This window comes from Heptranchias perlo, chromosome 6 (genome assembly GCF_035084215.1).
Source record: "Heptranchias perlo isolate sHepPer1 chromosome 6, sHepPer1.hap1, whole genome shotgun sequence".
NCBI classification, from domain to species: domain Eukaryota; kingdom Metazoa; phylum Chordata; class Chondrichthyes; order Hexanchiformes; family Hexanchidae; genus Heptranchias; species Heptranchias perlo.
In genome coordinates, this window is record NC_090330.1 from 108,096,818 (window position 1) to 108,124,305 (window position 27,488).

A 27,488-nucleotide genomic window follows, 5' to 3' on the forward strand; every position below is an offset into this window, starting at 1 on the left:
CATTCGCGCCAGAAAAGTGCCAGGCAATGACCATCTCCAACAAGAGAGAGTCTAACCACCTCCCCTTGACATTCGACGGCATTACCATCGCCGAATCCCCCACCATCAACATCCTGGGGGGTCACCATTGACCAGAAACTTAACTGGACCAGCCATATAAATACCGTGGCTACAAGAGCAGGTCAGAGGCTGGGTATTCTGCAGCGAGTGTCTCACCTCCTGACTCCCCAAAGCCTTTCCACCATCTACAAGGCACAAGTCAGGAGTGTGATAGAATACTGTCCACTTGCTTGGATGAGTGCAGCTCCAACAACACTCAAGAAGCTCGACACCATCCAGGACAAAGCAGCCCGCTTGATTGGAACCATCCACCACCCTAAACATTCACTCCCTCCACCACCGGTGCACTGTGGCTGCAGTGTGTACCATCCACAGGATGCACTGCAGCAACTCGCCAAGGCTTCTTCGACAGCAACTCCCAAACCCGCGACCTCTACCACCTAGAAGGACAAAGGCAGCAGATGCATGGGAAAAACACCACCTGCACGTTCCCCTCCAAGTCACACACCATCCCGACTTGGAAATATATCGCCGTTCCTTCATCGTCGCTGAGTCAAAATCCTGGAACTCCCTTCCTAACAGCACTGTGGGAGAACCTTCACCACACGGACTGCAGCCGTTCAAGAAGGCGGCTCACCACCACCTTCTCAAGGGCAATTAGGGATGGGCAATAAATGCTGGCCTCGCCAGCGACGCCCACATCCCATGAATGAAGAAAAAAAAAAGACGGACACTGATGGAAAAATTGCACAGGTAATTAAATTCAGGAGAAAGTGCAACCAAAGGGACTGAGAAACAGGTTTTGGGGGGAAAAAGCACGGGAGTGGGACTAATTGGATAGCTCTTTCAAGGAGCTGGCACAGGCACCATGGGCCGAATGGCCTCCTTCTGTGCTGTATCTTTCATTGAATTGAGGGCAGCACGATGTAGGAACACAGCTGCAATCATCAACTCGTTAAGAATCTGCTCAGTCTTTGTAATTATTCTTCACTTACCACACTTCTGCTGACCACGTGAAAATCCTGCATTTGTCCACCAGATTTTTACAAGAAGACCAAATTTATACACAACTTCAATAGTCTTCAACATCTCAACACCTGCTCCCAAAGCTACCTTCCCAACTGAAGTCACATAAATCGTTTGTGATTTATGCGTTCCTCTCATTTTGATATGCTAACTACCCCTGGAATCAAGACAAGAATTTGTGTGTTTATGCTCTGGTATCAAAAGCATTTCACAACACGCCCGAAATACACATTCCTGCAGGCAACACAGGAAGGAGCTCGTACACACACACACACCCCTAATGGTACCAATGAAAACAATATTCTCTGTCCCTTTCCCATGTACACTGCATGCTTTTAATACCACTCCTTCATTAACAGAGAAAAGATATGCAACGCCATTGAATTTACAGCACAGAAACAGCCCATTCGGCCCATCGAGTCTATGCCGGTCCTTTTATGCTCCAAACGAGCCTCCTTCCACTCTTACTGCATCTCACCCTATCAGCGTGTCCTTCTATTCCTTTCTCCTTCATGTACTGATCCAGCTTCCCCTCTAAGTCCAGTTGCATTATATGCGGTCACTGGAAGTCAACACAGATTTACCATGGCAAAAATCAGTCCAAGCCTCAGAAGTAAGAAGAAAAGTAATACTTTGCATATTAACTTTAATTTGCTGAAATGTACAATATTGCATTAACAATATTCCAAAAAAAAACTTCAAAATTCTTGAGCACGGTGGACGAATATTGAGATCAAACCTTCATTTTCTCCCAATATGAACCCTCCTTCACCCCCCCCACCACTGGATACTGAAAACTGACAGATAATCAATCATTCTTAAATTCTGGTCGCCTGTCCTAATATCTCCTTATGCGAATCGGGGTCAAATTTTGTTTGCTAATCACTCCTGCGAAGTGCCTTGGGACGTTTTGCAATGTTAAAGGTGCTGTATAAATGGAAATAATTGGTGTTTATACCCGAGGCACAGGATTGAAGGCAGGGAGAACACAAGCAAGATAAAGTGAACATAATCTTTCTTGGAACAGGAAGTCGATTTGTATCAGACAGGAGGAGATTGACATTGTGAGGCGCCACCTTACACAAAGCTTTGTTCTGTGGAAAGTCTGACAGGTAAACGAGAAGGCATACACGGAGCACACGTAACAAGAGGGTTCACGGTGATACAGTGCGCCCCAAAGGAGGAGATTGCGGGGGCTCTGACACATATATTCAGAACCTCTCTGGCCACAGGGGATGTGCCAGAGGACTGGAGAACCGCTAATGTAATACCATTATTCAAGAAGGGGAGTAGGGAAAAACCGGGGAACTACAGGCCAGTGAGCCTAACATCAGTGGTAGGAAAATTATTGGAAAAAATTCTGAAGGACAAAATTAGTCTCCACTTGGAGAAGCAAGGATTAATCAGGGATAGTCAACATGGCTTTGTCAAGGGAAGATCATGTCTGACTAATTTGATTGAATTTTTTGAGGGGGTGACTAGGCGTGTGGATGAGGGTAACGCAGTGGATGTGGTATACATGGATTTCAGTAAGGCCTTCGATAAAGTCCCCCACAGGAGACTGGTCAAGAAGGTACGAGCCCATGGAATCCAGGGTGCCTTGGCACTTTGGATACAAAACTGGCTTAGTGGCAGAAGGCAGAGGGTGATGGTCGAAGGTTGTTTTTGTGACTGGAAGCCTGTGGCCAGTGGGGTACCACAGGGATCGGTGCTGGGTCCCTTGTTGTTTGTGGTCTACATTAATGACTTGGATATGAATGTAAAAGGTATGATCAGTAAGTTCGCTGATGATACAAAAATTGGTAGGGTGGTAAATAGCGAGGAGGATAGCCTCAGTCTGCAGGACGATATAGATGGGTTGGTCAGATGGGCGGAACAGTGGCAAATGGAATTTAACCCGGAAAAGTGCGAGGTGATGCACTTTGGAGGGACTAACAAGGCAAGGGAATACACAATGAATGGGAGGACCCTAGGCAAGACAGAGAGTCAGAGGGATCTTGGTGTGCAAGTTCACAGATCCCTGAAGGCGGCGGAACAGGTAGATAAGGTGGTAAAGAAGGCATATGAGATACTTGCCTTTATTAGCCGAGGCATAGAATATAAGAGCAAGGAGGTTATGATGGAGCTGTATAAAACGCTGGTTAGGCCACAGCTGGAGTACTGTGTGCAGTTCTGGTCGCCACACTACAGGAAGGATGTGATCGCTTTGGAGAGGGTGCAGAGGAGATTCACCAGGATGTTACCAGGGCTGGAGCGCTTCAGCTATGAAGAGAGACTGGGAAGATTGGGTTTGATTTCCTTGGAGCAGAGGAGGCTGAGGGGGGACATGATTGAGGTGTAACATGATTGAGGTGTACAAAATTATGAGGGGCACAGATAGGATGGATACTAAGGAGCTTTTTCCCTTCGTTGAGGGTTCTATAACAAGGGGACAAAGATTCAAGGTAAAAGGCGGGAGGTTTAGAGGGGATTTGAGAAAGAACTTTTTCACCCAGAGGGTGGTTGGAGTCTGGAACTCACTGCCTGAAAGGGTTGTGGAGGCAGGAACCCTCACAACATTCAAGAAGCATTTGGATGAGCACTTGAAATGCCATAGCATACAAGGCTACGGACCAAATGCTGGAATATGGGATTAGAGTAGACAGGGCTGATGGCCGGCGCGGACATGATGGGCCGAAGGGCCTCTATCCGTGCTGTATAACTCTATGACTCTAAAATGATGCAATAAACAGGTTACACTTAAAACATTTAAGAGTCCCCTGGAATTGTGTAAGAACCAGGGCTATCCAATCAACAACATCCACATGAACGAGATTCAGATTGAGGGCCATTTACAGGCTAAGGGGTACAGATCCAGTAACCAAAGTGAGGCCCCAATGCAAGGACGAACTTGTATTTATATAGCGCCTTTCACATTCTCAGGACGTCACAAAGCGCTTTACAGCCAATTAAGTACTTTCTGAAGTGTAGTCACTGTTGTAATGCAGAAAACGTGGCAGCCAATTTGCGCACAGCAAGATCCCACAAACAGTAGTGTGATAAACGACCAGATAATCTGGTAACGTGCAGCCATTACTGCTAACAGTTAAAACTGCTGAAAATGGCTCCTTCGGAAATGTCCTGAACAACTCAGAGGGTGATTTATAACCTCGAGACTCTGAAAACCACCTGACTGATTCAATTCTGTTGAAGGCATCGCTACAATTCAGACGAGACGCAGCCTCCCCTGTTCCCACTCCCCCAAATAACCCAGGAGGCAAAGTCTAAGGAATGCTGGATTGTTGCCAGAACCCAGCCAATGCTTTTTCATGATTTTTCAGGGATCAGTGTCACTCTGGAAAAAGTCAACAACTTCAAACATCTGCTAACAACAGTGCAGCGCGCCCTAGAGTCCTCAAAATAATCGGAGGCCACGTTTAAAATCTCGGTCTAACATGGTTTGCTTCAAATTGAATAAATTCTTCGCATTCTTCCAGCAAAGGGCCAATCTTATGAGGAATCAAGGCCTGGAAATTTGGGCATTCCCACTTTTGGGCGCACAGGGGCCGTCCCTGTGCCTGAATGGTGAGGTCCGTGACGCATTCGATATTGGGCCTAATTTCCATCGGGCTGCTACTTCCAAAGCCGTGTCGAAGATCGGGCCTCTGCGACGCCAGCACGCGACCCACAGGTCAGCGAGGAAGGGTGGGCGTGATTGGGTCGGGAAGGAAGGAAGGAAGGAAGGAAGCGATGGCTGACCAGAGGCCCGCGTTCCTCGTCCGTGGGCTCAGGAGCAGCGCTCCTTCTCCTCTCGCTCCACGTTCAGGAAAAGTACATTTTAAAATCTGAACCTCAGGAAACACAGGAACAGGAGTAGGCCATTCAGCCCCTCGTGCCTGCTCCGCCATTCGATAAGATCATGGCTGATCTGTGATCTAACTCCATATACCTGCCTTTGGCCCATATCCCCTAATACCTTTGGTTGCCAAAAAGCTATCCATCTCACATTTAAATTTAGCAATTGAGCTAATGTCAATTGCCGTTTGCGGAGGAGAGTTCCAAACTTCTACCACCCTTTGTGTGTCGAAATGTTTTCTAATCTCACTCCTGAAAGGTCTGGCTCTAATTTTTAGACTGTGCCCCCTACTCCTAGAATCCCCAACCAGCGGAAATAGTTTCTCTCTATCCACCCTATCCGTTCCCCTTAATATCTCATAAACTTCGATCAGATCACCCCTTAACCTTCTAAATTCCGGAGAATACAACCCCAATTTGTGTAATCTCTCCTCGTAACTTAACCCTTGAAGTCCGGGTATCATTCCAGTAAACCTACGCTGCACTCCCTCCAAGGCCAATATGTCCTTCCGAAGGTGCGGTGCCCAGAACTGCTCACAGTACTCCAGGTGCGGTCTAACCAGGGTTTCTCCTTCTTGGTGGAGGCCGAACAAGTAGTCCCTTTAACACAACACAAGCAAGTTTTCTAAAATGACCGGGAGTGTTCTCTGTTTTGGCCACAATAACAATACATTAATTAAATAATGTTCGGCCGTACTGGGTTAATCAAACTCATGGTAAGCTTGAAAATAAGATCCAATATTTGGGCCATCAATTATTATTTTTTAAAAGAAAGACTTGCATTTATATAGCGCCTCTCATGATCCCAAAGAGCTTTGCAGCCAGTGAAGTACTTTTGAAGTGTAGTCACTGTTGTAACGCAGGAAACGAAGCAGCCAATTTGCGCACAGCAAGATCCCACAAACAGCAATGTGATAATGACCAGATAATCTGCTTTCGGTGCTGGTTGAGGGATAAATATTGACCAGGACACCAGGGAGAACTCCCTGGTGTCCTGGTCAATCTTCGAAATAGCACCATGGGATTTTTTAACCAGCTGAGAGGGCAGACAGGGCCTCGGTTTAACATTTCATCCGAAAGACCCCCCGACAGTGCAGCGCTCCCTCCCTGCACTGGGAGTGTCAGCCTATATTTTATGCTCAAGTCTCTGGAGTGGGACTTGAACCCACAACCTTCTGACTCAGAGGCGAGAGTGCTGTCCACTGAGCCACGGCCGACACCTGTCCGCACGCCACAGTCCAGTGCAGTCGGCAGCCAGCAGCAACCCAAAGTAAACTCTTTGGATTCACCTAAAACTGGCAGCTTGGTGAACCAGGTAAAAAGCAGAGAAGTTATGTTAAACTTGTATAGAACATTGGTTAAACTACACTTGGAGTACTGTGCAGAGTTCTGGTCTCAATATTATAGAAAAAGGATATAGAGGCACTGGAGAAGGTGCAAAAACGATTTAGAAAGATGACACCAGGACTGAGAAGTTATAAGTAACAGGCTGGGGCTCTTTTCTCTGGAAGAAAAGGCTGAGGGGTGACCTGATTGAGGTCTTTAAAAATTATGAAGGGGTTTGATAGGGTAGATGTAGAGAAGATGTTTCCACTTGTGGGGGAGTCCAAAACAAAGGGCCCATAAATATAAGATAGTCACTAATAAATCCGATAAGGAATTCAGGAGAAACTTTTCTTTTTAAAACAGAGAGTGGTGAGAATGTGGAACTCGCCATCACATGGATGGTTGAGGCGGATAGCATAGATACATTTAAGGGGAAGCTAGATAAACACATGAGGGAGAAAGGAATAGAAGGATATGCTGATAGGGTGAGCTGAAGTAGGGAGGGAGGAGGCTAGTGTGGAGCATAAACACCGGCATGGACCAGTTGGGCCGATTGGCCTGTTTCTGTGCTGTACATTCTATGTAAAAAAAAAAGGTCTTCCCAGCCATGACAAATCTAGCAAGTTTATTTTGGGGCTGCATGAGGCCCAAGTGTCAAAAATCCAGCAGCATTCGCACTCCCACTATACCCAATAAACAAGCAACTTGCATGTTCGGATGTCAAGTTTTGATCGGATGAAACTTGCCTTGGCTGTGATGCCTTCCCTACTCCCTCTACAATGATTGAAAAGCCCGCCCACTCTCACTATCTAGGCTTACACGTAAAGTTTAGCTACATAGGGATTTCTATAGCGCCTTTAACATAGTGAAACGACCCAAGGCAGGAGCGTTATAAGACGGAATCTGACAGCCAAAGAAGACATTAGAACTGGTGACCAAATGCTTGGTCAAAGAGGTAGGTTTTAAGGAGTGTCGTAAAGGAGGAGAGAGAGGCGGAGGGAATTTCAGAGCTTAGGGCCTAAGCAGCTGAAGGCACGGCCAGCCAATGGTGGAGCGAAGGAAATCGGGGATGGACAAGAGGCCAGAATTGGAGGAGCGCAGAGATCTCGGAGGGTTGTAGGACTGTAGGTGGTTACGGAGGTAGGGAGGGGCGAGGCCGTGGAGGGATTTGAACACACGGATGAGAATTTCAAATCTGAGGCATTGCTGGACCAGGAGCCAATGTAGGTCAGCGATCACAGGGAGAACAGAGGCAAAACACAAGTGATGCTAACAACCGAGAAACCAAACCCCAGATAAAAAGAGGAGGAAAGAGAGAAAACTGGGATTAAAGGAAAGAAATACTCGTCACATGATGGGAAGAAAGAATGATGTGAGTTCAATGCTCTGCAATCAGTTTGATCTTGTTTCCAGTTCGTTTTTGGACCACGCTTGTGAAAAAGCCTGATGCGATTCAATCTAACGTCCAGTCTTGGATTTCATGGAAGTCAATTACAGCAATTCAAATTTTAAAAGCAGCTTTTACTGTGCCCAAGATAAAACACTTTTGCTGACAGCTGAGACCTGTTAGATTTTTCACAAGGTTTAAAAGCTCAATTACTCCCAACTATGCAACACAATAAAGATCACTGCAGTCTGCGATACCAGACATCTGGACTTGGTGGTTCAGCAGCGTCAGCAGCTTCGCCTGAAACTCTCTGGACAGCAATGGAGATCGTAAAACTACAGAGTACACACTTATTTAGAGACTAAAATTCTGTGCTACCTCAAAGCAAGGACAGTGTACAGTGAAGTCCGCCATATTTTCCACTCTGTTTCTGATGTAGGAGGCAGAGTGAAGGAAACCGTCCGGGTGGTACTGTTACAGGCAGAAATTCAGATGGCGTGCAGTCGCTGAAAGCTGGCAAAAATGCAATTCTTTTCGTTGCTAGAGTCCACAGATAGCAAAGTACAGACATTGACCGATTGGCAAACCACCATGAATCACCGTTATATCGTCATGTAGGGAGACCGTGAGCCGAGAGGTTGGTTTGCATCCAACCAGATCTTGCTGGTGTGGGGCCCGACGGTTAGACATTTTTGCGCTGCAACTTGCAATCATAGAATGGCTACAGCACAGAAGGAGGCCATTTGGCCCATCGAGCCTGTGCCGGCTCTCTGCAAGAGCAATCCAGTTAGTCCCATTCCCCCGCCCTTTCCCCGTAGCCCTGCAAATTTTTTTCCCTTCAAGTACTTATCCAATTCCCTTTTGAAGGCCATGATTGAATCTGCTTCCACCGCCCTTTCAGGCAGAGCATTCCAGATCATAACCACTCATAGAATCGTAGAAAGGTTACAGTACGGAAGGAGGCCATTCGGCCCCTTGAGTCCGCGCCGGCTCTATGCAAGAGCAATCCAGCTCGTCCCACTCCCCCTCCCTATCCCCGTAGCCCTGCAAATTTTTTCCTTTTAAGTACTTACCAATTCCCTTCTGAAGATGATGATTGAATCTGCCTCCATCACCTCCTCGGGCAATGCATTCCAGATCCTAACCATTCCTCATGTCACCTTTGGTTCTCTCGCCAATCACCTTAATTCTGTCCTCTGGTTCTTGACCCTTCCGCCAATGGGAACAATTTCTCTCTGTCTAGACCCTTCATGAATGTAAAGAATCTTACAACACCAGGTTATAGTCCAACAATTTTATTTGAAAATCACAAGCTTTCGGCCGAAAGCTTGTGATTTTCAAATAAAATTGTTGGACTATAACCTGGTGTTGTAAGATTCTTTACATTTGTCAACCCCAGTCCATCACCGGCATCTCCACATCACAGACCCTTCATGATTTTGAAAACCTCTATCAAATCTCCTCTCAACTTTCTCTGCTATAAGGAGAACAACCTCAGTCTCTCCAGTCTCTCCACATATCTGAAGTCCCTCATCCCTGGAACCATTCGAGTAAACCTCTTCTGCACCCTCTCTATGGCCTTCACATCTTTCCTAAAGTGCGGTGCCCAGAATCAGACACAAAACTCCAGTTGTGGCCAAGCCAGTGTTTTATAAAGGTTCAACATAACTTTCTTGCTTTTGTACTCTATGCCTCTATTTATAAAGCCCAGGATCCCGTATTCTTTTTTAACCGCTTTCTCAACCTGCCCTGCCACCTTTAACGATTTATGCATTAAAAACCCCCCAGATCTCTCTGTTCCTGCACCCTCTTTAGAATTCTAACATTTAGTTTATAACTTACTGGAAGTTCGAGCAGATAACGGGCACACGAGGGCAATGGGGCATCTGGGACCTCAGTGAACGACGGGACCAACAGTCTATCTCCTCAATCAATGAGATTTAAGGATAGAGAAAGAAACAGAGGAACGACAGAAGGAAATAGGGTGAAAGAGTCAAATCAGGTACAGAAAGAGAAAAAGAAAAAGAAAGGGCGGTGGAAGCAGATTCAATAGTAACTTTCAAAAGGGAATCGGATAAATACTTTGAAGGGGAGAAAATTGCAGGGCTATGGGGAAAGGGCAGGGAAGTGGGACTAATTGGATTGCTCTTTCAAAGAGCCGACACAGGCACGATGGGCCGAATGGCCTCCTTCTGTGCTGTGAGACTCTATTCTAAGTGGTTTGATTAAAAAAAAAGGAATAAATCTACTACAAATAAAACAAATTGTCACTTCACACTGCGACACTACACTGCTGTTTGCGTTGTGTGCTTGCTCTCGCGTTGCTTCATTGTTTTGATAAAGGTTGGCGCAAAGTTTCCTGGCAAGGGAATTTTTTTTTGTTGTTTCCTAACTCAACGTGAAAAAGCAGGTCGGAGGAGGATACCTTGCATTTTCTTCCCTCCAGAGTTGAAGGGCACAAAAGAACCAACTCAACAACTGCGTTGTGCGATTACGTTACATAACTTACATGGAGTCTATGCTTAAATGTTTGAACAGCTGCTTGGGTTAGCAATGATACGAAAATTGATAAAATCCTCCCCCTGTATTACTCGTTCAGCACATATAAACAAACTGCTAACTCCAAAGATATTTGACCACCCCTAAATTCTAACAAATTAATGCTAACAAAACAATCCTCTTGGTGATTTATTTTTAAAAAGTACAACACACAAAATCGAGTTGACCAAGCATGCAGCAAATTATTTGTGAACAGGTTACTATACCTTCAAAACAGAATATTGTATTAGTGTCCTGCACCTCACGGCTGGAAAATAGAGGTCCAAAAACAGAATAAAATATAAATGGAGGTTCCACTAACAGCTGTTAAAGCAATAGCGTTTCAACAGTTAGTGCTCCAGAACGGTCCACAATTTATCAACTAATTATCCATTCCTTTCTTCACACACCTCCAATCCGTGAAATGCTTGTGCAAGAGGGTAGCTCATTTCACCTCATGGAAGTGCATCGAAAATTAGTTTAAACTTGAACTCATCCTAACTCACCCAAGTCCCGGTCAGCGAGCACAGGGGTGATGGGTGACCAGGACTTGGTGTGAGTTAGGATACAGGCAGCAGAGTTTCGGTTGAGTTCAAGTTTAAACCAATTTTTGATGCACTTCCATGACGTGAAATGAGCTACCCTCTTGCACAAGCGTTTCACCCATCACCCCCTGTGCTCGCTGACCCACATTGGCTCCTGGACCGGCAACGCCTCGATTTTAAAATTCTCATCCTTGTTTTCAAATCCCTCCATGGCCTCGCCCCTCCCTATCTCTGTAACCTCCTCCAGCCCTACAACCCTCCGAGTTCTCTGCGCGCCTCCAATTCTGGCCTCTTGCACATCCCCGATTTTTAAATCGCTCCACCATTGGCGGCCGTGCCTTCAGCTACCTAGACCCTAAGCTCTGGAATTCCCTCCCTAAACCTCTCCGCCTCTCTCCCCTCCATTAAGATGCTCCTTTAAACCTACCTCTTTGACCCTGTCCTAATATCTCCTTATGTAGTTCGGTGTCAAATTTTGTTTGATAATCACTCCTGTGAAGCGCCTTGGGACGTTTTACTGCGTTAAAGGCGCTATATAAATGCAAGTTGTTGTTGTTAAACAGAGGAATCAAGGGGTGGTCGCACATGGGGCAGGGTCTATATGGAAAGAGGTAACTAGCAGGGTGCCTCAGGCAGGAATCAGTGCTGAGGCCGTTGCTGTTTATAAGGCGTATATGACTTGTGCTTATATTCAGAAACAATACCCTACAGATCAAAAACACAAGGGGTTCCGGACAGATTGAGGAACTGGACTGAAAAAAATGACAAGGTGTCATTTAATGTGGACAAATGCAAAGTCATGAGATAGGAAAGCAAAGAAGTGCATTTATAGGGCACCTTTCAGGCAATGAAGTGCTTTTTGAAGTGTAGTCACTGTTGTAATGTAGGAAAATATAAGCAAAACTGTTTACAACAACTTCTTGCATTTATGTAGCTGCTTTAACATAGAAAAACATCACAAGGAGCTTCAAAGGGATGTAATCAATAAAATCGATACCAAGTCAAAAGAGGTATTGGGGGGGTAGGGGGTGGGAGGTGAATAAAGGGTTGGTTGCGGAGGTGGGGTTTCAAGGAGGGTCTTAAAAGGACAGGGAGGTGGGCAGAGGTTTAAGGAGAGAATTCCAGAGCACAGGGCCTCAGTGGATGAAGGCACAGCCGTCAATGGTGGGGCGAAGGCAGAGAGCGATGCACAAGAGTCTAGAGAAACAGAGTTGGGGGGCAGGGGCGGGAAGGTGGAACGACTGGAGATGGTGACAGAGATAAGGAGGGGTGAGGTCATGAAGGGAGGGGAAAGTAAGGAGGAAGGTGAGGGCTAATCCTATTGAAGTTTTCAACACCCTAAAAAAGTACAGCAACATAAGCGTCAATATGTTTAACAATGATTCTATAACAAGAGGAAGCAGCCTCAAACATGGACAAAAGAGCTGAATTCCAGAGGTGAGGTGAGAGTGACTGCCCTTGACATCAAGGCAGCATTTGACCGAGTGTGGCACCAAGGAGCCCTAGTAAAATTGAAGTCAATGGGAATCAGGGGGAAAACTCTCCAGTGGCTGGAGTCATACCTAGCACAAAGGAAGATGGTAGTGTTTGTTGGAGGCCAATCATCTCAGCCCCAGGACATGGCTGCAGGAGTTCCTCAGGGCAGTGTCATTGGCCCTACCATCTTTCAACCGACCCAAGCTGACAATTGATTTTCAGTTTTTTTGTTCTTTGTAAAAACCACTTACTCTGAAACACAGATTAAATCAAAATCAGCCAATCGGCAATGACAATTAAACATATCTTGCTTAGTTGCAACGTACTGTAGTAAGTTGCCCTCCGTGCTTTTAGTAATTTGTTTAAGTCTTTTGAACGTGAAGTTGAATAAGTGGAAATATCTGCTCTTTTTGACTTTGGTTGCTCAATATAAAACATGTACATATCTGTGACATTGCTCCTGGAGAATGCAGATTCACTGCTTCATAACAAGAGAGGTATTTATGCCGTGCAGAATGGATCATCTGGACAACTGATTTATAGTGAACGAGTTAAGTCAAATTCCATTTTTATTAAACGGTATTCTGGGATTTTTACTGATGCTTTGGGGAAATCAAATTCTAGAGCTCTATGAATACCAGGGCTAAAAGGGTTGAATTATGAAGACAGATTGCATAAACTAGGCTTGTACTCCCTTGAGTACAGAAGATTAAGGGTTAACCTAATTGGGGTGTTTAAGATGATTAGAAGGATTTGATAGGGTAGATAGAAACTATTTCCTCTGGTGGGAGAGTCCAGAACAAGGGGGCTTAACCTTAAAATTAGAGCCAGGCCGTTCAGGGGTGATGTCAGGAAGCACTTCCTCACACAAAGGGGAGTGGAAATCTGGAACTCTTTCCCCCAAAAGGCTATTGAGGCTGGGGGTCAATTGAAAATTTCAAAACTGAGATTGATAGATTTTTGTTGGGCAAGGGTATTAAAGGTTATGGAACCAAGGTGGGTAGATGGAGTTAACATACAGATCAGCAATGATCTAACTGAATGGTGGAACAGGCTCGAGGGGCTGAATGGCCTACTATGTTCTTAATTATTGCGTGAAAGCTGTAAATAATTGGCCTACATATTTAACTTTTATCCCTCCTAATTTTTAAAGCAGAGAATGCATGGCAAGATGCACCAACTGGTAGGTAGATATCTTTAGTAAGTGACTGATGCAAAGTACTTATTAAATATCCCAGCCATTTTTCGTCTGCGTCTCTCTCTCCAACCTTAAATCAGCCTAGCCCCGATTTTAACCTAACCTGCGGGGCGGGTTAGGGTGAGTCCTGGCTTTTACACCCCAGCCCGATCTTATTCCCCGTCGAAGTCACTGTAGAGGGTAATGAGGCGGGATAGGGGTGATCTTAAAATAATGAGGGGCATAGATAAGGTAGATAGTCAAAATCTTTTCCCAAAGGTAGGGGAGTCTATAACGAGGGGGCATAGATTTGAGGTGAGAGGGGAGAGATACAAAAGGGTCCAGAGGGGCAATTTTTTCACTCAAAGGGTGGTGAGTGTCTGGAACGAGCTGCCAGAGGCAGTAGTAGAGGCGGGTACAATTTTGTCTTTTAAAAAGCATTTGGACAGTTACATGGGTAAGATGGGTATAGAGGGATATGGGCCAAGTGCAGGCAATTGGGACTAGCTTAGTGGTATAAACTGGGCAACATGGACATGTTGGGCCGAAGGGCCTGTTTCCATGTTGTAAACTTCTATGATTCGATATAAAACAGGTGCTCATCCCAAACCAGCCGGTCCAGTTCGCTTTAAAACGGGGCTTTTGTTAAATTTTTTTTTAAGAGCACAAAACAAAAGCTACAACAGCTATGTAATGAGTAATCTGTCTTTTCTTCTCTTCCCCCACCCACCCCGCCCCCCCAATCACTCTCTCGGAAACACACACGCACTTTCGTGCAGGCCCAAATACAGGCCTCAAAAAACAGTCTTTATTTGAATATACAAAAAGGACCTAAAACCTGATTTAGACGTGAGCCCTGGGCGACTTTTTTTTTTTGCCTACACCAATACAGCGGAGAGCACACCTCCGGCTTGTAATAAGCACGTGCTCCCTACCCACCATATTGGAGGCTTAGGAGCCCATTAAGCACCCTGAAAAGAGGCACAGCGCAGTCCGATTTCTTGGCCATGGCCTCTGATTTTAAAAAAAGGAAACTCTACACCCTACCTGAACATTTTGCAGTTTGGGTTTTTCTTCAACCAATTTTGAAAAAAAAACTTTTGGCCAGAAAGTGCTCGGAACTGAAGAAAGATATTCCACCAGTACAGCTGACTGAATGATACTGATACATCCTGGGAGATTAGGTACCCTGCACATGCTCAGACTGGACAATCCAAATTCAGCTCAGACTCACAGCTCAAGCAGCACAACAACAGGAAGAAAGAAGATCAGAAGAGTGCAGACACAAGATAAATATATTTAATTATTCAAAATCTCGTTGATGTGAACACTTCCAGTCCAATTCCCGGTGTTGTGATTTTTGGTCACATTTTTTGGTCAACATTTAACATTGAAACTGCCTCTGTAAAACTTTTAGTAACAAAGTCTCGTATGTAAACATTTGCTTGTAACACTGCAGTTGGTGGCACTGGCAAGTAGGTGGCGCTGTTCAATGACTGTCCTAACAACAACAACCACTTGTATTTATATGGCGCCTTTAACGTAATAAAAGTCCCAAGGCACGTCAGAGGAGCCATTAGCAAACAAAATTTGACACCGAACCACATAAGGAGGTATCAGAACAGGTGACAAAAAGCTTGGTCAAAGAGGTCGCTTTTAAGGAGAGAGAGGCGGAGAGGTTTAGGGAGGGAATTCCAGAGCTTGGGACCACGACAGCTGAAGGCACGGACGCCAATGGTGGAACGATGGAAATCGGGGGTGCGCAAGAGGCCAGAATTGTCGGAGATCTCAGAGGGTTGGATTAATATCTAGCATGCACTGCCCGAGGGGGTGGTGGAGGCAGATTCAATCATGGCCTTCAAAAGGGAACTGGATAAGTTCTTGAAAAGAAAAAATTTGCAGGGCTACGGGGAAAGGGCGGGGGAACGGGACTAGCTGGATTGCTCTTGCATAGAGCCGACGCGGACTCGATGGGCCGAATGGCCTCCTTCCGTGCTGCAACCTATGATTCTCCATCTTATAGATTAAAAACAATCAACTGTCGCCAATGTCACAGGTAATTTACTGGTAAATATAGATATATAGCCTCTGGGTCATCATTTTCGTTACAAACCGCGAGAAGTATATCTTCATTTTCTGTCAAACATCAAGATCACACTGTATTGCGGAATCTTCCAGTAAGATTCTTTACACCAACATAAACAATTAAAATAAATACAACAAAGCATTAATCAACATGTAGTTCCTGCATTCCCACCACAGAATTAGCCAACATTTTCAAATAGGATGCTCTTGTTTTCTTGGGAGGAGGAAAAATATCTTCGATTCCACTTCCTGGTAATTTGCACAGGCATCTACTCATAGAATCATACAGCACAGAAGGAGGCCATTTGGCCCATCGTGCCTGTGCTGCCTCTTTGAAAGAGCTACCAATTAGTCCCACTCCCCCCTGCTCTTTCCCCGCAGCCCTGCAAATTTTTCCTTTTCAACTATTTATCCAATTCCCTTTTGAAAGTTACTACTGAATCTGCTTCCACCGCCCTTTCAGGCAGCGCATTCCAGATCATCACAACTCACTGCGTAAAAAAAATTATCCCCATCTCCCCTCTGGTTCTTTTGCCAATTACCTTAAACCTGTCTCCTCTGGTCACTGACCCTCCTGGCAGTGGAAACAATTTCTCATTATTTACTCTATCAAAAACCCCTCATAATTTTGAGCACCTCTATTAAATCTCCCTTTAACACTCTCTGCTCGAAGAACAATCCCACATTCTCCAGTCTCTCCACATAACTGAAGTCCCTCATCCCTGGTACCATTCTGGTAAATCTCCTCTCCGAGGCCTTGACATCCTTCCTAAAGTGCGATGCTCAGAATCGGACACAATACTCCAGCTGTGGCCGAACCAGTGACTTACAAAGGTTTAGCGTAACTTCCTTCCTTTTGTACTCTATGCCTCTATTTATAAAGCCAAAGACCCTAATACAAGAAGGCCTCTGTTTATGGTTACTTGAGAGTTTTTTAAAACCGTGTTAAATGCACAATATGAATTAAAAATTGTTGTTGCTGCGGCTCGGTGCCAAATTTTGTTTGATAACTCTGTGAAGCACCTTGGGACGTTTTACGACTTTAAAGGCGCTATATAAATGCAAGATGTTGTTGAATTGTATCTACAGCTGCTACTGTGCAGTGTTTTTGGTGCCAAAGCTCTCCAACCAGCTCATTAGCGTAGTACATATGCTGCATGCTCAAAATTCTCACACTGACCTTTATGGTATCTCTACAGATCTTAGATTAATAAATATGGTTAATTATTATTCTGTGGCAAGTAACGTAAATAAGTGTTCTGGCCCAGAATAATATTAAGAACCCAGTCTGTCTAAACGTGATCATTAAATTGGCACCAGGCACAAGTAGGGGCTTATGTTAAGCATTGAAGGACATGCTGGAAATCCTGCCATATTCAGTCTAGTTTTGGGGATTAACGCAATATTTACTCACACAAGAAAACTAAAAACACAATCCAAATTAGTGTCATTAAAACTGGAAATCTTTTGCCCACAATAGGAGAAGAAATTATCTTGTTAATTTTCTGCCCTGCAGGTAAACAATGACAAACAATTTAAGCAAAATTACGAACGTGAAGAGTCTCAGTTTCGTCTAACTGGTTTTACAGGCTGTCTTTTTTTGTGGCTCCAAGGATACTTTTGGTGTTTTGCTAAATTAATAATGAAACAAAGACTGTGTGTGCGTGTGTGGTAATGTTAGAGAATGATATTTCCCTGCCAGTGAGAGGGGGAATGGTATCAGTAACTGTAACTTAGCAACTGCTCTCTGAGCAAGACTAAATCCTAGTGAACTGCACGCCAAAAATAATTGGCCTTTATCACACTATTGTTTAATGCACAACAAAGTAGCTCACAATTTAAGTACATAAATGCAATATTTTTGATTGTTAATGACGGATTTTGTCATTACACCTTGCAAAAGAGTAACAGTCCAGATAACGTGTGTTTTTAATTATTGTTCACTCTCAGAATGTGGGCATCGTTGGCAAGGGCTGCATTTATTGCCCATCCCAAAACTGAACGGCTTGCTAGGCCACTTCAGAGGGCGGTTAAGAGTCAGCCACCTTGATTTGGGACTGGAGTCACGTATAGGCCCAGAACGGAGAGTAAGGACAGCAGGTTTCCTTTCCTAAAAAAAAGGGTATTAGTGAACCAGTTGGGTTTTTATGACAATCTGACAGCCTCGTGGTCGCTTTTACTGATTCCACCTTTTTATTCCCAGATTTTTTTTTGTTTCTAAAACTGAATTCAAATTCTCAAAGTGCCAGGGCGGGATTTGTTCTCTGGATTATCAGTCCAGGCCTCCAGATTGCTAGTCCAGTAACATAACCACCTGCACTAAGGCACCCAATACCCAGTTTGCAGGCTGGGGTAAGCAGCAACTTTGAAACTGCACTGTTCTCACAGAAAGTTGACGTGTAAATTTTGTGTGACCAGAAACGTTTATGCCCGGTGTACAGCGGTCTGTGGAGAATTTAAAAATGGAACACGGATACATTTTATTGTTAACGTACAGCCCCCTTTGAAGGCTTAGCTCTTGATCCAAGTTTCAGACTGACAAACCAGTTTTTGGAAGAGCAGCATTTCACCGGTTTCCTGGGATCACTTTCTGCCAACTCCGTTCTCCAGCAGACTCCAGATAGAAGAGAACTATAAAAAAAGCATCTCTCCGTTGCCACTGGAAGGAGCTACGTCAGGCAGTTTATATTTCTAACTATACCACAATAACAATAACTTGCATTTATATAGCGCCTTTAACATAATAAGACATCCCAAGGCTCTTCACAGAAGTGTAAATCAGACAAAATTTGGCACCGAGCCACATAAGGAGATATTAGGACAGGTGACCAAAAGCTTGGTCAAAGAGGTAGGTTTTAATGAGCTTCTTAAAGGAGGAGAGAGAGGCGGAGAGGTTTAGGGAGGGAATTCCAGAGCTCAGGGCCCAGGCAGCTGAAGGCACGGCCGCCAATGGTGGAGCGATGGAAATCGGGGATGCGCAAGAGGTCAGAATTGGAGGAGTGCAGAGATCTCGGAGGATTGTAGGGCTGGAGGAGGTTACAGAGATAGGGAGGGGGCGAGGCCACGGAGGGATTTGAAAACACGGATGAGAATTTTAAATCTGAGGCATTGCCGGACCGGGAGCCAATGTAGGTCAGCGAGCACAGGGGGTGATGGGTGAACGGGACTTGGTGCGAGTTAGGATTTTGGATGAGCTCAAGTTTATGGCGGATGCAAGGTGGGAGGCTGGCCAGGAGAGCATTGGAATGCACAAGATGGAGAGAGAACTATTAATTTGCTGTCTGCTGCAGTTTTCACAACATAAAAAGCACCTCAAGATTACTGAATTGAATGGAGTGAACCCACTCCCCTCCTCCACAACAATGCAAAGGCACGGGCGGACTGTTTGGCTTTCAGTGTGACCATGACCGGAACAATTGTTAACAGGCTGAAAATGGTCCCTTTATACTACAGCGTTGACTCAGATGGCACAAGTGTTATTGACAGCAGCGCAGTGTAATTGATCAGGGCCTTTTAGCATCAGAGGCAACAATAGCCTTTGATAACAGGATGCTCATTCACTGAGTCAAACACAAACTGCAGTAAATATGAAAGCAATTGTGCACCAGGAGACTGTAAGCCAGGTCCACCGTTTTGCTGTCAGCTGGCCCATATAGGGTCTATGTGGGGTTATCAACCTTCTCCGGGAGAGTAAAATCATAAGAGGCATTAAAAAAAGTGTGCTTTTTTAAAAAATTCTTTTAATACTTTTGTTTTAGTTCTAGAAATATTGGAGATGAAGGAAAAAAATGGTTATTTGACCGGGTGGGGCAGTTTGAGTTAGAACGTCATGTGATGAAACCTCCAGGAATACGTCCAACCAGAGTTGGCAACCCTAAGGGCCAGCAATGCAATTTCGTCATTCTGGCCCGGTGCTAAAAGCCGCTGGTCATTTACACTGCAGAGTGCCAAAAAAGTTGCAAAGATGACTTTGTACTTTGGCACACTAGCATTAAACTTATCACAAGCACAACTCCCTGTTGTCGCTGAACCTGCCCAACAGTTTTAACAGGGTGGATTCAGCAACAACAGACAACACATCGCTGAGCTACTTGCATTGTAAGTGCCTCAGTAATTTAATAGGGGTGTTAGGTGACAGTTTTGCAGCAGAAGTGTTCCACCCTCTTAATTCCAGTACACTCTTCCAGACAATGTTGCCGTGCAAGACTCTGTGCTTTGTATACTGAAATTCAAACATAAAGCCAACAATTATCACCAACTGATTGAGGGATGTTTAAGTATACAATTAGAAAGACTTCAAAAGAACGGTTTGCATTTATATAGCATCTTTCACAGCCTCACGACATCCCAAAGCGCTTTACAGCCAATGAAGTACTTTTTGAAGTGTGGTCACTGTTGTAATGTAGGAAACACGGCAGCCAATTTGCGCACAGCAAGATCCCACAGACAGCAATGTGATAATGACCAGCTAATCTGTTTAAGTGATGTCAGTTGAGGGATAAATATTGGCCAGGACACCGGGGAGAACTCCCCCCAGCTCTTATTTCAATAGTGGCCATGGGGTCTTTTACGTCCATCTGAGAGGGCAGACGGGGCCTGTTTAACGTCTCCTCCGAAAGACGGCACTTCCGACTGTGTAGCATTCCCTCAAGTGCGCACATGGGCTTGTATACCAGATACAGTCCTAAATACTTCATACCGATTAGAATAACCTAAACATTTGCCAAAAAGGCCTTTTAAACTCATCACCTCCACTGGTGGGCAGAAAATCAGAGAAATAATATTAACTGATCGAGGTCTGTTCTGTACGATAGATTATGAAGTGTTTAAAAGATTTCCTGTAGAAGCAATGCAAGAATAACCAATTGATCAACCCTTAATACTTGCAATAGTTTCATGCAAGTTTTTACAGAGTCTTAGCGAGATTACCCAGCACTGTTTTGTACCCAGTCTCTTTCAAGGCCTTGAGCTTTGAGCAATGTATGCCCATCATTAACTTAAAATTATATTGGCCAAAATTTCAATAGGGTGAAAATTTAAAAATTATTTGTTCAAAAGCATATGCTTTAATAAAGGCTGCCAGAGATCTTACACTCAGTGTGAACTGGTGAGTAAACACAGCTATTTCTGCCCGAAATAAACACAGCATTTAAGAGGCTATTCAATTGAAAATGTTAAAACTGAAATAGATAGATTTTTGTTAGGCGAAGGTATCAAGGGTTATGGAACCAAGGTGGGTAGATGGAGTTAAGATACAGATCAACCATAATTTAACCGAATGGCGGAACAGGGTTGAGGGGCTGACTGGCCGACTCCTGTTCCTAATCTTATCATAACTGTATTTTTATGTGGGTTTTGATCAGTATTCAAAGCACTGATTGTCTTTTCAAATAGCATGTTTAATATTTCAATTCCTTTCCTTTAAAGCTGCATCTTTGGACCCAGAAATGAAAAGACTGACCTTATTTTTCTGTAAATTTGCATCTCTCCCATCACACTGTTGATTGTCAATTGGCTCATCAAATGTGCAATCATTTCACACTTACACAATGTTGGTCGTTTCTCAATAATGAAAAAGTACAAAATGTACATTATAATAGTGCCTAAGCAACAATATATGTACAGGGTCCACTTATTGGTTTTAAATACTCCTTAGGCACGGAATGATTCAAAATAAATGTGGCACACATCTATAATTAAACCTTGAATATTCTGTTACTCTAGGATATGCAACTGGTAAACTACATACATTTTAAATCCCAAAGACAAGTACAGATGAAAAGGCCATTCAGTCCATCCTGCCACAGAAAGCTACATCATATCATTGAAGTGTTACCCTACGGAGACGACCATTCCAGGTCTTAATCTCAGTGTGTGTCTCCCTTAAGAAGGGGGAAAAAATTGCAGGGCTATGGGGAGTGGGACTAATTGGATTGCTCTTTCAAAGAGGCAGTGGTACAGGCATGATGGGCCGAATGGCCTCCTTCTGTGCCGTATCACTATGATTTTACAATTCTATTTGTGTGAAGAAATGCTTCCTGACATCTTCCTTGCACTTGCCTCTCACCAGTTAGTGCCCTCCAGATTTGAATAATGGTACAGTTAAAAGCAAAAAAATTCTATTGTGTTCATATTTCTTATACTTAAGAGTATTTTTTTTAAAATCAGTCAGAACTCAAATCTAATAAGCTTTTGTGAAGCTAATAAAACTTGCTCTAAATAATATGGGAGGAATTTCCCAACACCACCCACTGAAGGGTTCAGGTGATATCAAACTAGAGGAGCAAAGCCCAGAGTTGGTTACAAATATCATCTATACCTCTTAGTGAGACGTTTGTTTGGTAACCTTTCTACGTGCCCAGAAATATCATATCTGGTGTGGACTTGTTGAGGCAGGCAGCATTGCAGACTTGGACAACATGATAATGTTCGGATCAAATGTTTAACAATTACATCACGAATCAGCGTGAGTTCGCTAAAATCTTTTCTGGAACAAGCAACAAAACAGCTTCATACAAAATATACGGGCAGGAAAAGACCGACTGCTCCTTCAAGCCTGCCCCACACTTCATGATGGCCAGAGTATCATGACGAAACATTTCTCCCCTCACCCCCGTCATGTAATCTCATGGGAGGGGCCAAAAAAAAGAGGAAAAAAAAACCCCCAGGGGAAAAAGCACTCTGGAAAATTCCTCTCCGAATCCCCTCAGGCGATCAAAACCAGTCCAGAAGATCGAAACAGGTCGAGATCACCTGGACCATGTGTTATCTATAAAGGACCTTCTATATGATGCGATCTTTGCCCCAGTCAGGAAGCGGTCCAGCTCCCTCTTGAAGGCAGAGAGTCAGCACCGACCACACCAGCCGGCAACGCAGTCCAGAGGCTCACTCCTCTCTACTATATTATGTGGCATTACAATATTCTGAAGTACATAACTAGCATTTGAGTTAGTACGTATTCTAATGCAACACAATTACAAAACTGCTACATCAAAATAAACAATATGATACCCAAATGCTCCAGTTAACCTGCTCTCAATTGAGAATGGCACCAAAACTCATTGTTACTTAAAAACACTGGAGTCAGATGCTTATTATTACCTAATCAAATATGATCCATAGAACAAGGGGGATGTATGATTTTTGTATCATTTGCAATCTTGTTAAGATACAAGTAATATTAGGAACATAGGAACAGGAGTAGGCCATTCAGCCCCTCAAGCCTGCTCCGCCATTTGATAAGATCATGGCTGATCTGTGATCTAACTCCATATATCTGCCTTTGGCCCATATCCCTTAATACCTTTGGTTGCCAAAAAGCTATCTATCTCACATTTAAATTTAGCAATTGAGCTAGCATGAATTGCTGTTAGCAGAGAGTTCCAAACTCCTACCACCCTTTGTGTGTAGAAATGTTTTCTAATCTCACTCCTGAAAGGTCTGGCTCTAATATTTAGACTGTGCCCCCTACTCCGAGAATCCCCAACCAGCGGAAATAGTTTCTCTCTATCCACCCTATCTGTTTCCCTTAATATCTTACAAACTTCGATCAGATCACCCCTTAACCTTCTAAACTCCAGAGAATACAACCCCAATTTGTGTAATCTCTCCTCGTAACTTAACCCTTGAAGTCCGGGTATCATTCTAGTAAACCTACGCTACACTCCCTCCAAGGCCAATATGTCCTTCCGAAGGTGCGGTGACCAGAACTGCTCACAGTACTCCAGGTGCGGTCTAATTATTTCAGAATGCCACTTGCCATTCTGTTTCCCCTGCTCTATTTTTCATAATTTTTTTAAAAATTGAAGCAAATTGACAAACAATTAATTATACCTTATTGTTTAGTTTCAATTGGCAGTTTTGTAATTGTGTTGAGTTACAATACATACTGACTCATCTGCTCGGTACGTATTTGGGAATATTGTGATGAGTTCTACATTTTTTTTGACACAATGCTAATACGCAATTTGATCCAAATTTAAATACTGTAAACAGACATGGATCAGTTCAATTGGAGGCAGGGTTAACACAATCACTTCATCTATCTTGATGCAAATGAGAACCACAACCTTGTCAATTAGTTACGGTAAGTTCCCAAACTCAAAATACCCTTTAAAAAGGAATTCACCAACACATTATGAAGAGACTGGAGAAGCTGGGGCTGTTCTCTTTAGAGCAGAGAAGGTTAAAGGGAAGTGTTCAAAATCATGAAGGGTTTTGATTGAGTAAATAAGGAGAAACTTTTTCCACTGGCAGGAGGGTCAGTAACCAGAGGACACAGATTTAAGATAATTGGCAAAAAAGCCAGGGGGAAGATGAGGAAGAATTTTTTCACACAGCGAGTTGTTATGATCTGGAATGCGCTGCCTGAAAGGGCGGTGGAAGCAGATTCAATAATAACTTTCAAAAGGGGAATTAGATCTATACTTGCAAAGGAAAAATCTGCAGGGCTACGGGGAGAGAGCAGGGGGAGTGGGACTAATTGGATAGCTCTTTCAAAGAGCCGGCACAGGCACGATGGGCCAAACGGCCTCCTGCTGTGCTGTACGATTTTGTAAGTAATTGGATTATTAATTACAATAGTAAAATGTTCACGATATCAAATAAAAGTCTTTTGCTCTTATTTGCAAACACACCTGGATACCATATTTGCAGTCACCTTCATACACTGAAAAGTATCAACTACAACTTGCATTTATATAGCTCGATTAATGTAGTAAAACGTCCCAAGGCTCTTCACAGGAGCGATTATCAAAACAAAATTTGACACCGAATCACATAAGGAGATATTAGGGCAGGTGACCAGAAGCTTAGTCAAACAGGTAGGTTTTAAGGAGCGTCTTAAAAGGAGGAGAGAGCAGTAAAGAGGCTGAGAGATGTCTCAAACACGTGAGCGGAGATACAGAAGCAATATATGTTCAAGTAAAGAGAGAGAATTTGGAACTCACCATCACTGATCTATTTCAATTGTATAGTTTAACATCTCTCGTAGAATCTTGAAATGCGAGTTGAAGTGAATTCGGAAATACCATGCATGGCTAACCATTTACGTTTTATTACCTCTGTGTTAAATAGCCCTGGGGGCAGTGAAATAACTATTCATTCATATAAAATTAATTAATAATATCTATGATATTTTTCAAGTTTGTCACTACGAAATAATTAAACAGGCTGCATTGAAGTACACCTGCATTAAAAAAATTCATAGTACAACATTTTGGGCCCTTAACGAACCCAAGCCTGCGTTTGAAAAATCAGTTATGGACAAAAATAGTCTTGTAACCTCCTCCAGCCCTGCAGCCCTCCAAGATCTCTGCGCTCCTCCAATTCTGGCCTCTTGACCATCCCCAATTTTAATCGCTCCACCATTGGCGGCCGTGCCTTCAGCTGCCTAGGCCCTGAGCTCTGGAATTCCCTCCCTAAACGTCTCCATCTCTCTCTCCTCCTTTAAGACTCTCCTTAAAACCTACCTCACCTGTCCTAATATCTCCTTATGTGGCTCGGTGTCAAATTTTGTTTGATAATCGCTCCTGTGAAGCACCTTGGGACGTTTTGCTATGTTAAGGGCGCTATATAAATGCAGGTTGTGTGTATTATACTGTAAAATAGTAAACAATTTTACAACACCAAGTTATAGTCCAACAATTTTTATTTGAAATAAAAATTGTTATTTCAAATAAATTTTTTTATTTCAAATAAAAATTGTTGGACTATAACTTGGTGTTGTAAAATTGTTTACAATTGTCAACCCCAGTCCATCACCGGCATCTCCACATCATGACTGTAAAATAGGGCATTTTTAAAAATTATTTTGTAATATGCGTATACAAAACCAAAGTTGTCAAAACTACTCAAAAGCGCACAACTTTTAAATTCAAGTAACAAGAAGAGGAATTAAGGGTACCTTAACCCACTTTTGTCAAAAGTTTTGCTTGTTTGAGAGGAATAATAACTTTCACAAATATTTCAACATCAAACCAAGAAAAATCCCAAGCAGGTAACCACTTTGTTTATAAAACCCAGTAGGCTACACAAGAAAACAGGCCTAACAGCATCTGCAACATGTCTCTGATAAAAGAGATGATGAAAAATTATTTTATGCAGCGAGTTGTTATGATCTGGAATGCGCTGCCTGAAAGGGCGGTGGAAGCAGATTCAATAGTAACTTTCAAAAAGGGAATTGGATAAAAACTTGAAGGAGGAAAATTTGCAGGGCTTTGGGGAAAGAGCAGGGGAGTGGGACAAATTGGATAGCTCTTTCACAGACCCTGCACAGGCAGTATGGGCCGAATGGCCTCCTTCTGTGCCGTATGAATATACACAACATAACAACCACGTAAAAGGGGAGCCTTTTACACTCATTCAAGACAAATAAGCAAATGCAGATCATCACAAATCTCAAAAAAACTGATATTAAAAAGTGAGCTGATAATTAACAAGAACATTAATAAATGAACAAAATCTCAAATAAAGTCGTACACCGTTTGTACAGATACACACAGACATTAGACACACAGACATTAGACACAGACATAGATGAACACAGACATTAGACACACAATCATTAGACTTAGACACGCAGACATTAGACACACAGACATTAGACTTAGACACGCAGACATTAGACACACAGACATTAGACTTAGACACGCAGACATTAGACTGACACGCAGACATTAGACTTAGACATGCAAACATTAGACACACAGACATTAGAATTAGACACACAGACATTAGACACGCAGACATTAGACTTAGACACACAGACATTAGAATTAGACACGCAGACATTAGACACACAGACATTAGAATTAGACACGCAGACATTAGACACACAGACATTAGACTTAGACACGCAGACATTAGACTTAGACACGCAGACATTAGACTTAGACACGCAGACATTAGACTTAGACACGCAGACATTAGACACACAGACATAGATGAACAGACATTAGACTTAGACACACAGACATTAGACTTAGACACACAGACATTAGACACACAGACATTAGACTTAGACACACAGACACAGACAGAGATGAAGACAGACATTAGACACACAGACAGAGATGAAGACAGACATTTGCACTCTGACTCTCTCCGGGAGAGGCGTGTGAGGAACAGGTCACCTCCTCCACCTCCTCCTCTCCTCCTTTCCCCGGATTGCAGAGACGGGATGCTGAGAGTTACATTGTAACCAGGCCCGAAGCGGTGACAATATGAAAAGGAGGGAGAGGGACGGGCGGCTCTTCCCCTCCCGGCCGGGTCCCCCCCCCCCTCCTCCCCCGGCAGAAGCAGCAAAGAAAGGCGGCGATTTACTCACCATAAAGACGGAGGTCCGGACCACCTCGGAGACGCTCTGCCGGAGCTCGGCCGCCGTGCCCGGTTTGCTGAGACCCCTGGTGAACCTCCGCGTTTCCTGAGCCATGTCTGGGGATCTCCCAACATAACCTAAGACCCCCCCACCCCCTGGTCGGGGTTGGGGAGGGGACACAGACTCGGTCTCCCCCCTGCTCACTGGAAACCTCAGGCGGGGTCCATCTGCTCCTCTTGACCCAATTCTCTTGAATGCTCCTCGTTCCCTTCTCTTGCACCCTTGAAGGGTCGGGATGTCCTCAATGGGGCGAAGGCAGCGTTGGGAATGGGCTTATTTTAAATTGGGATAAAGGTGTTTTTTTTTTTTAAGACCGATCTTGTGTGCCTCACCGTCCGAGAGGAGAGGCTGGTGAAATCAATAGGAGAGTGGTTGCTGCGTGATCTGTACCGCCCTCTCCCTCCCTCTCTCTCTCTCACCACACCATCTACTGACTGCACATCAGGTGAAAATAAGAAGGAAACACAATGAACCAGTCTCTGCAAACCCCATGCACAAATCCCTTCAAAGCAAAGGTCTGCAAACAAAATCTTATTCCCAGATCTTCAAAAACAAAAGTCCCCAATTATCTTTCTGGCTTCATAGTTAATTTGCCTTCCTCAATTGCACAGTCCCAGCAGGTCGCACTGCTCAGGAACATGGAAGGAGGCCATTCGG

At 43.9% G+C, this 27,488-nt stretch overlaps 1 protein-coding gene across 2 annotated transcripts in view; it reads right to left on the reverse strand.

Moving 5' to 3' along the window:
- The window catches only part of LOC137323127 (dedicator of cytokinesis protein 9-like), a 260,881-nt gene extending 233,690 nt beyond the window's left edge, over nt 1–27,191 (reverse strand). For both annotated transcript variants that reach the window (XM_067986588.1, XM_067986585.1), the window contains exon 1: nt 26,781–27,191. In XM_067986588.1, coding sequence (XP_067842689.1) covers nt 26,781–26,885 — 105 coding nt within the window. In that variant the 5' untranslated portion in view covers nt 26,886–27,191. The remainder of the gene's footprint in view (nt 1–26,780) is intronic.
- Between the last annotated feature and the right edge of the window lie 297 nt (nt 27,192–27,488).